The following is a 12519-nucleotide window of genomic DNA, read 5'->3' as shown; positions in this document are numbered from 1 at the left end:
GTGAATACAGAACAGCAGCATTCAAATACCAGTCAGGACCTCCTGATTTCAGTTTACTGTACTTTCCCACAATAACTATTATCAATATTGGGATGGAGCATTAAAAAAACCTGTAGCTAAATTTCTTCTTCGTTCGTGTTCATTCCAAGCTACTGCCTCATCTCTATTGGTGCCAATGCCAATGAGAGAAAAAGGAAAAGTGAAAAGTGCTTGATAACTCAATACAGAAGCATAAACAAATATAAGCAGTGTATTGGAACTAGAGTTGTTAGTCCCTCCCATTTAAACACACATTATCAACTCTTTCTTCATCTGAGATCTTTCTGTAGTTCTTCATACAAACCAATGGTAAGCAAGCTTATCCTGCACCAGAGTGAGTTAGTGTTTATGTTGGTGCCTACTGTATTTTAATTTCATTTGTCCATCTGTGTCATTAAGTGAAGAATCTCCTTCTCCTTCAACCCTTGTTACTAATTAAGAGACCTGGTTACATGCTTATTTAAAATTTTACAAATTTCCATTCGCCTCCTCTCCCCATATATATTCTATATTGTATTCTGTTGTCTCACTGCTTTAATAACTCAGTCTCTGAGTGCATTTCTAACTTCCCCTTTTCTTAATTTAGCTGATTTAAGTGTATGTGTCTGTTTTGATATTTAATTATATTCTGTTGTTCAAAATTAATCAATCCATATTCTTATTTCTTTCTTTCTCCTTCCTCTCTTCCTCCTCCCCCCCCCCCCCCCCTCCTCCTCCTCCTCATCCTTCTCCTCCTCCTCCTCCATCATCATCAGGTGATGACATAGTTTGTTACATTGCAGTCTGTTTCATGGCAGTTTTTCTTAGTATGGATTCAGAATTTCTTTTTACTTGTTAAAACTGGTTTCACTTTTCTTTGAAACTGTCATCAGATCCTTTGTCCTGTGTAACATGTGCAGTTAAATAGCTTAATATTTTTGCTTTCATTTCTCATTTATTGTGTTTCCATTTTTTCTGCCAGTTGATGTTTCAGTTTGCCAAATGGCAAGAAGATGTCTCTGTACCTCATTTGAAATTAGACACTGTACCTCCAATTTCATTTAGAAATGACTGATCTACTCTTAACTGAACACTGGTAGCTGGTTCTCCTTTTGGTGTATTACATCTTACTTCTGTTTATTTATTTTTAAGTTTTGAATCCAGTTCCAAGTCACTACCTTCGCCAATCATTTCATTCACTGTCACCCTTTTTTCCCCTTTACCCTAAAAATAATACTGCTGAGGAAGGTGACACAGTGGTTAACACATTGAACTCATATTCAACAGGACAGATGGTAATCAGGGTTCAAATCACCATCTGACCACCCAAATTTAGTTTTTCAGTGGTTTCCTTAAATTATTAGAGGCAAATGTCAGTATGGTTCGTTGGAAAAAGATACAGATTATTTCCTTCCCCCCCCCCTTTTTTTTTTTTCTTTTTGAAGAAAGATAGAATGTCAAAGTATCAGATGTGCAGCTGGACTCTTAAGCAATTTTCATTAACAAGCAGCTGCTTCTTGGTGTACAGTAAGAAGATTTTTACATTTATTTCTTCTCAAATATTTCTGTATATGACACTTACTGAAATGAAACAGTCCTTGCTTACTGTTGTTTATCAATTTGTTTTAGAATTTCTTTGATTGCCTTCGTGAACGTATTTCATGTGGTAGTAGAAAAAAGAGGCTACCAAATTCTACCACAGCATTCATAAGAAGACATTCAGTGCCAATAGGGACATTTACAAAATACACCTGGAACATTACGAATATCATTCAAGTGAAGCAAATTTTTGAAACATCTCTGGTAAGTGAAAAAGTGTGATGCTGTGAGTTGTGAAACATTCCTGTATTTATGTGTGGCATGAAAGTTGATCAGAAAGTATTGACTCATAATTTGTAGTTAACTTCTAAGAAGCAAACAAAAGAAGTGAAATTTCAGAACATGAACTGATAACTTAAATTAGTAATAATTTTAGGTTTTAATCGTGATCTTTGTCTTTCTAGACTATTTCTATACAGATTCTATAGATTCTATACAGATTCTATACAGATTCCCATGTGCTAAAAAGTTACTACTTCTTTTCCTCACTCCTTAGTGAACAAATGTGTGCAGAATTGCTGCATCCTTAAATTTATTACCATAATGAACTCTTTTTAGTGACCCTAAGAGGTGGCAGACTAATGTCATTGACCCTAGGCTGTATGTCAGAAAAGGCAAGACACTGCATAAAAAGGATCTGATGAGAAAGATAGTTTAAACTGTAATGTTAAAACTTTGCTACAAAAGTTTCACTGCAGATTTAAATAAACTGTAATCCTTGTATAAAATTAAGGCTAAACAAATCCAAAGTGAATGTAAAGAGCACAGCATGAGGAATATTCAATTAATTTGTGTTGGACAGACTGTAACAAAGTTATTACAGCTTGGGATAAAAATGTTTCATCTATTCTAATAATAAAACTGTGAAACCATCAGTCTTTTTTGTACATGATAACTTCAAAGCTACTAGACAAATTTTCATGGAGTTTTCAGAGGTAACTCCATAGATTGGGGCAGCATATAAGCTTTATTTTATTGAAATTGGATCACAGAAAAAAAGGTATCATAATTCAAAGTTGTATCTAAACTCCTCTGCTCAGCTTAGTAGTCCAGATGTATAATTGTCATGGCATAGTACAGCAAATAACGGTTACATGGTGCTGTTAGTTTTTTTTTTTTTTTTTTTTTTTTAAAAAAAAAAACTCAGTGAAAGATGTATTTCTGGGAATTTATGTCAGTGATAGAATTGAACACCACAACTTACCTTTACAAATACAAAGTAGCAGCCAATCTATTTGGCTATGGTACACAGATTTACTGATTATGCTTTGTGTATTAAAAACTTAATGACCTTGCTTGGCATCTTTCAACAGGTATTATTTATATTATTTGCTAGGAAATGTATTTATTAAGTTTGCTCTGTAATTTGGGTGCCTACTCATTTACTTTTTGATTTTGTTTCATTGACGAATAAAGGGCCTAAAAATGGTCAAGTCTTTATTGAATATACCAGAACAGTTAAAAACCTGATAACTGTATAATCTCAAGAATCCACTGAAGATAGTGATGTGAGACTTGCTGTGGCTTGAGAACATAAGGCTTTAACTCATTCTGGAAACAAAGTGTGACATGACTCTGACTGGCAGCATCATGCATTCTTTCATTCTTGAGAAATCATTATCCTCACAGCCTTTAATTTACTTCTCTGCAAATGAAAGAAGTGGAAATTTTTATGTGAAGTGGTGCAGGTGAAAGTATTTTTATACCCAGAAGCCCTCTTATTTTTTATAATTATCCATTTAACTGTAAACGTTTACAATTTCTGGTGAGCTTATGTTATGCCAAGACCATAACACACAAGGCCAGATGTTGAATTTTGCTGGTATTGGCCTTAGTGTCAGTTGCTTTTTGCACAGCCAGCTGGCACAAGTGTGTGTCTAAGTGTAAGTGTGTTTTGAGCATGTATTTATACTCTAGCTTGGCAAAGAATTTATTCTGAAAGCTAAAAAGTTTTCTTTCTCTTTTGTGTGTGCGAGTGGATGTGTCAATGCTGCAGCTAGATCCTCTAATAAGATATTGTCCACTCGCACACAGATATCACAAGATACCATTCTTGTTTGCTGATTTGAAAGACAGAATTGATAATGATTTACAATTAGTTTGGAAACTTTTCTCTGGTCAGTGTTTTGGTAAATGTGTCTGCCAACTGACCAGATTTGATTTAGGGTACAAGGGTACAACGTTCATTTATCTTTTCACTAATATAATAAAACTTTTTGAATGTTTGTTTAGTCAATTTGTGATGATCATTAGTTTTTTACATTTGCAGTGCTGTCTGGTTGTCCACAAATAATTAAATTGGTTGTTCCATATAGACACTGGAGCTTGTGCAAGAATGTGGAAATCCTCATTATTTCAACAACTGTGTCAGATGCTGCAACATAATCTGCTTCCATTTTAGATCTGTCAACACATTTTTGCCTAGGAAATGTCCGGGTAATTGATACAGCCATACACGTTAGAGACTGCTCCAGTCCGTAAAGGTTTTTCTTTAATTTGCAGACTAAGGTTGCATTATCATTAATAAAACTTTCAGGATGTGCAAAATCTTCTTGCAAATAACTGTTCAGAAAGGCAGTTTCCACAAAAAATTGCTTCATGTTCGTACCATGCACTCCAGCCAAAGCTAAAAGAATATGAATTGATTCACACTTAATATGTTGCCCATTAGTTTCACTGTGTGGCATATTTTTAGTATCGTTTTATTTACTGCAGATCACCATTCATGAATTATCTTAAGATGATTCCACATATCACTTGCTGTAGAACACAATACATCAGTTCACCACTGGTCAAATTCCATACCAAACAAGAAAAAGAAGCATTTCTTATGTATTAAGCTTAGTCCACAATTTCTGTGTATCTGTGCCTTCCATTCAATATTTCTATAACTGAAAATCAACTGCATTAAATTTCTGGAGACCGAAAAACTTTGTTTGATCCATATTTTACCTTTCCACTTCCAAGTGAAAACTTTTGCTGTAATAATTGAGCTCTCTTCAAACGTTAGGCTGATGAATGTGGAGAAAGTAAAATATTACCCCAGTTAGTAAACACATTTTACTGGGCACATAACCTGTTAGACAGGCTATTATCAAGTTATTAAGCATAACTTTGAAATGAGGGCAACCACACCCCAAAACTCTGCATGTTGAATAAAAAGTCTTCCGCTCAGAATGTTAAAGCCCGTTATTGAATGTTCACAAGTGGTTTTTGTATCCTTAAAATGCATTGCCAGGTGATCCGTACATCATAGGAGTAACATACGAACTTAATAAAACCTTCTGAGGTTCCAGCCCAGTCAACTGGTTAAATTCCCATGAACTTTTGATGAAGCTCTCCTTGGCCATTGTCAATTGGTGAATGAATGCCGTGTTGCCAGGGCCTCACTGTTTCTTCAGCCTGCGACAGTCATTGCTCATTTTGAATAACCATGCTGTTAAATTATCAAAAGCCTGTTTTTGTGTCAGGAGTCACAAGCAGTAAAAAAAGATCCATAGTTTGCTACAAGTCCACCTAAAACTTGGTAAATCTAGTCTGTATCTGGCTGCTGACTCTGGAATCATTGGTGCTCTCTTCCTTGCTAGATGTTATAATGTTTTCGTGCTGCGTCTGTTATGCCTGCTTCAACTTCATGATATCCGGATCCCACGCTGTGCTGAGCTGCAAACCACTATCCTTATTGCTGGTGTTTTCAGAACTTTTATTTCTACTGCTTCTTTTTTTATGCTGTCCCAATATCTCTTCATCTTCATAATGACATGTTTCGTTGAATAGGCTTAGATGTTGATTTACTCTTTGAAATAACCAATTTTAAAAAATTAGTGATCATAATCACATAAGGCTGCTAGGAATAATATACTTACATTATCTTTTAAATTATTGTAGTGTATAGGGAACACAGGTCTAGCCAAGTCCCACTGTTCAGTTTTAAAGCAATAGAAGTAAGCCGCACAGAGTGGCCATGCGGTTAGAGGCGTCATATCATGGACTGCGCGGCCCCTCCCACCAGAATTTCGAGTCCTCCCTTGGTCATGGGTGTGTGTGTTGTTGTTAGCATAGGTTAATTTAAGTTAGTTTAAGTAGTGTGTAAGTCCAGGGACCTATGACCTCAGCAGTTTGGTCCTTTAGAAATTCATACACACTAGAAATAAGTAACTTGCTGTAAAGCAGTGGCTCAAGTTAAAATGATTGGCCCTTAAAAGCAACCTATAAAATAAAGGTATATCTCAGTAACCATGAAAATAGAAAAAAAAAGTAAAAAACCATATATGCCATAAGAACAGAGCATTAACAGAACCTCACATCTCTTTGATCAGTCTGCTACATTTCTGGACAACAGAATCAGTCCTTATAGAAAGCCTATAGCTTCCTGACCTAGTAATCCATAACTCTTCAAACCATCCAATACAATGCAAGATGGCAGCCAGCCTACAAAGGTGAGTTCAGGGTAATTTAGTTCATAGCTCATTCCAGTAGATATGGGGCTGACTTTGTTACTAACATTAATGGAAGTGTTTTAAAGACCAAGAATGGGAACCATAATCCTTGTGTGGCCTGGGAATTGCTTAATGGCACAATTATCCTTGCTGCCATACACAATGAGTTCTGTAATGATAAGGCTTATCATAAAATACCTTATTTTGGTAACATTTTCAGTATGACTGGCAAACATTTGAGTTCTAAAAACATAATTCCAGCCTGCTTTAATCCTAGAAATAATGGTCAGAGGGTCGGAAAATAATGGTTCAGACATAGGGAAAAGTTGAAAGTTATACATCTCTGGAGTGTATTGCATTACGTGTGATGGGTGTAGTTCAAAGATCAGTCAAACTGGTAGAAATTTTGTGATAGATTAGATTAGATTAGATTAGATTAATACTTGTTCCATAGATCATGAATACGACACTTCGTAATGATGTGGAACGTGTCAGGTTAATAAAACATGTCTGTACAAGAAATTACATTACACAAAATATTGCATGACACTAATGATTAAGTTTTTTTTTTACTTAGTTTATATCTAAAAATTCAGCCAATGAGTAGAAGGAGTTGTCATCTAGAAATTCTTTTAATTTATTTTTAAATGTTAGTTGGCTATCTGTCAGGCTTTTGATGCTGTTTGGTAGGTGCCCAAAGACTTTTGTGGCAGCATAATTTACGCCTTTCTGTGCCAAAGTCAGATATCGTTTAAGAAGCACATTAACAACTGAGGCTACAAATCAGCCTTAAGTACCCACCGACAGGAAACTGGGTGTTTAATTCTACAGGAAACTGGGTGTTCAATTATGGATCTTCCCTCTAATCTTCAGATACTGCATTAAGAAAACAAGGACAATGCACCTAATATTGCTCATGACATGTTTTGACATTCAACTGTATCCTAACCCACTGAAAGGATTTATAATATTATTAGCTCTCTTAAAAACAAGTGTTCCAATGGTTATGATGAATTCAGCACTACCATAATTAAATGTTGCTCCTTTTACTACCACAGTTGTGCAACAAAGTCAACAGTAAAACACTATGCAATATGACTTAAGGAAAACGGCTCACTAATAAAATTACATATGATCATTAAGAATACCATAAAACAGAGAAAGTTAAAAGAAAGACTAGCCACATTGGGACTCTTATTGGTTTTTCCTACCCACAAGTAAATCATTGAAAAGAATCAAAGAATGACCTAGAGTGCTTGAAATTTGCTCATTTATTATAAGTTCTGTGTCTACCTGATTACTAACATACAATTTCTTCCGAAATGTCCATTATTATACCTTCATTACCAAAATGCAAAATGGACATGTTATCTTCAGTGTTTTTAAGCTGTTGGTTCTCCTGTAAATGATATCCCAACACTTCCAGTACCATACTTACATAACCATGTTCTTGAAATCTAGTTTAAAACTCCCTTTCAGTTTGCCTGATGTAATATTTCTCACATGAAAAATAGAAAATCTTATAGATACCTGCATTATAGCATTTGTTTGGTGGTGGTTCTAAGCTGTGTTGAAGTAATTTACTCAGTTTATTATTTGTTCAAAACCCCACTGTAATATTATATTTCTGAAAGACAATCTGCTATCTTACTTAATATGGATCTTTAGTGTGACAAAGAAATATACTACTTTCCTTTCTACTATATTAATTTTTTTTTCTCCTAGTCCTCCTGATTGCCACTTCAGTGAAGTCATCAGCCACTCAGACCTGAACAATCTTTAGAGCAATAAAGCTTAGCTAGCAGATAAAACATTGATGGAAAAAAAAGACAACGATTTTGAGCTTGTTTATGATATACCTTTATTTTTACATTGTGTCGTATTCTGATGATAATATGATGTAAGTATACAACCCCTAGTGGCCTTATGTGATTATGATCACTTATTTTTAAAAATTGGTTATTCTGAAGAGTAAAAGTGTTATTACTCCAATGTACAGATCGGCTGATGATGCATTTTGAGAATGTGAAACTGGTTGTCACCTTTAACAGCCTAAGTAGAAGACTTTCTAGTCAACATATTATTACAATTTGGGATAAATAAGTTTTATTACTTGAATAAAAAGAAAAGAGACACTTCAAATGTAGGGCACACACAGGTTCCATTAACAGTGTTAATAAGACAAAAGGAATAAAAGACAATGTGTCAGTCCGAAATGGCAAAGATATAAAAACATCTGCTGTACTAATAACAATATTATGAAATGGATAATTTGCCACTCACCACATAGAGGAGGTGTGGAGTTGCCAGTAGGCACAATGAAAAGACTGCTAAATACTTAAGCTTTCAGCTAAAAAACCTCCTTCAGAAATAAAAAATGCAGATACATGGCCACTGTCTCCAGCCCTGGATTTGATATGAACAGCAATTTGGGGTGGGTGGTGGGGGTAAGGAGGAGGTATGGGCCAGGGATGGGGAGGGACAGCAAGGTGAGGGTAGGGGCAGGTGGCGTGCTGCATCTAAGAGCGTGCAGTGACATGGTGCAGACAGGACAGGGCTGATAGGTGCAAGGTTTGGAAGCTGTGCCATCAGGACCCTTACTACCAACACAAGATTTTCTGAATTGCACAGGTAGGAAGATTGTGAGTTATTGTAAAGCCAATTTTACACTATTTAGAGTCATGGTGTATTATGTAGTTTATGTAAACATACAGTAACTTTGAGGAGTTTCCATTCATCTGAAGGAAAGATGATTTGCCTATCCATCTGATGTATTTCCTTATCTTCCTATGATGATGATCATTACGAATGAGTTCAGTAAAGGATAAAGAATAGTTCAGACAGCTGATGGCTAGAGTGCAGTTCTTGAAGTTTCAGTCAGCTGTAGCAAGTCACCTCACTAAAATATCAGTACCGTTTCTCTCTCAGTACTGTATCGCAGCTGACCCCTCTCATTCCTATAACCTCCTTTATTTGGTCCAGCTGTCTGTTCCTTTGTCTTCTTACTGGCTTTCTACCAATCACTTCTGTACACAGGCATCTCAAACGGATCCTTGTCACTTTTTCTTTGAAGGAAATGTGCACTCCACCTTCTTCCCTTAGTTTTGTCTTCCCACTCTAACCTACATTTCAGTAGTTTGCAGTTTGTTGTCCTCCTGTTTCCAGTCCAGATGTTGTTATGAAGATAAGGTATGACTGAAGGACAGTCTGTTTTGATCATAAGGCATCATGTTAATTCCGTAGTGAATTCCCAACTTGATGGTAGAACTGAGCTGATCTTTTAATTCGGTTATTGATCTCATGCTGTGTTATCATTCGCAATGATGCACCCAAGATATTTGTACTGGCCTAATGTTTCCAGCTTTGTATTTACACCCTTATTTTCCTTCCTTGTTCTGCCTGCTAACTCAAGTAAATGAAAAAATCCGAAAATTGTGAAATTGTAATTATATCACATATAAAAATATATTTTTGCCATTACAAACTTACATTGCATTCATAATCTGTAAAAAAAAAATCCTCAGGGACTATTGTATGGATTGTGATCTGCTTTTCAGTAGTGGATAGGTTTTGTTTATAATTCATAAATATTGAGTTTTAATTAGCTGAACTCTGATGGAATGAACTCCCCTGTCGCTGTGAAGACAATGTCTTTGCCACCTAGCAGTGTTTGGCATAGGGCCACCAAACTATTATGCTGACAGCTATGCCTAGGACACATATAGCACTTCCATTGTCTGAGATGAGGTTCCAATGTCCCATAAAATATCTGTTGAAGCTTTCCACAGAAAAATCCGACTTAAACATAACATCTGTAGCCCTATGGTTGGCTGTACCCATTTTCTTCTCGGGAGACTTTCATCAAATCTTACCAGTAATTGCAACAGGGATGAGAGCAGACAGAGTCAAGACATCTGAGATTCCCAGTTAACACATCATGTTAATATAACTCCAAAATTAATAAACTAATTGAAAAATTACAACAGAAAACGTGAAATTACACAAAAAATTTTAGCTTAAAACTTATCTCGAATTTCTTGGAATTTCCAGTCTGATATAGTTAACAGCCAAAAATTCTATAGTTCTCCATTTCTGGGACAGATGAGTTATCCATATATGTAATTAAGTTTGTACAGAACTCTTGGTGTGCGTCCCACTCACACTTATTGGGATTTTTTGAAAAGAAGTACTATTATTCGCTTTCCTATCATCTGTAATTTTCCTGTTCTTCCATATTGCATCTACTATTCTATCAACAACTGTATTGTTAATGGACTAGCTGATTTGATCATGTCTGCACCGACTTCATCAAATTCTGTTAATTTTTCTGTGTGTATAATATAAAGGGCTGTTTCCACCTCGTTCTATGTTGAAGGACCCTCTTGATCAGGCTCACCATTACAATTAAAACTGACCTGTGTCGTTACTTCATTGAGGTCTTTTCGTGGATTGCTGTACAGCTTTTCAAAATAGACCTTCATGGTCTTCCTTATTTCTGTTTCTACCCTTACTCTGTTGCTGTCTGGTTGTTCTATTGCTGTTGTGTATTCATTGTGTCTTCTCATATTTCTTATAGTTTTGTAAAATAGTTTAGAATTAACTTAGCTTTCCTGTTCTAGTTTATCTGTGAAATCAATCCCGACTCTCTGTTTCCTTTGACCACAGTTCTTTTTACTTTTTAACTTCTGATCTTGTATTTCTGCTGTAATTCATGTACACTGGATTCATTTCTTCTACAATACTTTTGCATTTCTTTGTCTCCACTTTCATGTCTTTATTTTTCTCTTTCACAGCAATTTCTACTTTGTGGTTTTTGTTTACATTTATTTTGCTTCTAGGTTTACCACATACTTCTACTGCAGTTACAGCAATGCTTTCTTTCCACTCAACATTTCTTTCTTGTAACATATCTGGTGGCACCGTTTTGCCCACTATTTTGTGCACTCAGCTTGTTTCCCATTTACCTTTTAGATATCAAGGTAATTTATCTTCAAAAATATGCTAGTGGATAGGTGTCAGTTGTGTTATATACAAATTTAGTTACCCTGAAAAAATATGTATTGGATAAGCAGTAGTCATGTAAGATACAGTAAATTTAGCGTACTTATGTCAAATTTAGTTCTTGGGAAAGGATAAATCTTCAAATTCATCAAATCAGTTTTATAAAAAGATGTTAATGTTAGGCTCCTGTTGTACATATACACCTACATCTACCTATACACTCTACAACTGATCTATGGTGCATAGTAGAGCATATATTGTACTACTACTAGTCAATTCCTGTCTTGTTCCACCCGCAAATGGAGCGAGGGAATAATGATTGTCTAGATGTCTCCATATGAGCCCAAATTTCCTTTATCTTACCTTAAAGGTTCCTGTTGGATAAATTTCTGTAAAGGCCCATGCCCATACCCAATCATTTAGCAGTGCATTAAGTATGAAGCATCTCATATAGAAGGTTTTGCAGTGAGATCTTTTACATAATGCGGAAACAATAAAATCAACAACAATTAGAACTTTCAAGCTTCCAGTAAAATTAATGAACTCTTAAGATTTCTGGGTTTGGAATTGAGATGATGTCGTCACTTCTCAAACTGTTTGTAGGGCTACATTCGTCAGGAGTGTTCGGTGCTATTTGTTCTAGTTTTGTTGTTTGGTTCTGTATGAGACAGTGCTTAACACATCAGAGGAAGAAAGTTTGAAATATCACAGAAAAAAAACATAACATCAACCCAGTTGCAAATCTGTAGATTAAGAATGTGAACAGGTAATTTTATTTGCTCTGAGAGCATGCAGGTTATCATTGTGCATTTGTGGAGAGGAGAAAAAGAAACTATGGTTTGTCCATCGTGGTGCTTGGTTGATTAACAGGATTGACTTTATGGGACTTACTAGGTTCACTGTAAATACTGACTCACTAAGGGCAGTAAAGACATAGAAAGTGACACAACAGCCTTTTCCATACCTAATGTGGCCTGAAGGAAGTGCTGTCCCTGTTTTCATTGGGGATGGCTAGATTCAGTGCAATACACTGTATACTGAGATTGGTAGTCCAATATATGCATTGTGACAACTGCAGAAGACTGCCATTTGTGGTGATGAAGCAAAACAAATGCAGTTGATTTCTGTTCTTTTGACAGGGTAATGTCATTTGAGGGGAAAGTTAGAGCACCCCTCCTTGTGTTATTGTATATGAGTGAAGGTATCCTGGGACCATCATGAATTATGGTGTGATACTAGCTCAACTCATCATTCAAGCATATTTGTTTCACACTTGATAGCATCAGAAATTAACTGTATCAATTTCACTTAATGCTGCAAGCAGCATTAGTTCTACTCCAGAGGCTGGTGGACATCTGCCCAGAACATCACCTCCACATACACCTAAACGATGTTAAGTTTATCATTTCAGCCTGTTTACACTGTCAATGCCCAAATAATATTTGCAGTATCTTTCAGCAAC

General features: G+C 35.8%; 1 protein-coding gene across 4 annotated transcripts in view; it reads left to right on the top strand.

Moving 5' to 3' along the window:
- Window positions 1-12519, top strand: part of LOC126353929 (uncharacterized protein C2orf42 homolog) — a 250331-nt gene that overhangs the window by 224356 nt on the left and 13456 nt on the right. For all 4 annotated transcript variants that reach the window (XM_050003187.1, XM_050003188.1, XM_050003190.1 and 1 more), the window contains one exon: window positions 1648-1821. In XM_050003187.1, coding sequence (XP_049859144.1) covers window positions 1648-1821 — 174 coding nt within the window. The remainder of the gene's footprint in view (window positions 1-1647; window positions 1822-12519) is intronic.

The sequence above is a fragment of the Schistocerca gregaria genome, chromosome 3 (assembly GCF_023897955.1).
Source record: "Schistocerca gregaria isolate iqSchGreg1 chromosome 3, iqSchGreg1.2, whole genome shotgun sequence".
Lineage (NCBI taxonomy): Eukaryota > Metazoa > Arthropoda > Insecta > Orthoptera > Acrididae > Schistocerca > Schistocerca gregaria.
Note: the sequence above shows the minus strand (reverse complement) of the source record. Positions and strands in the feature narration are given on the sequence as shown.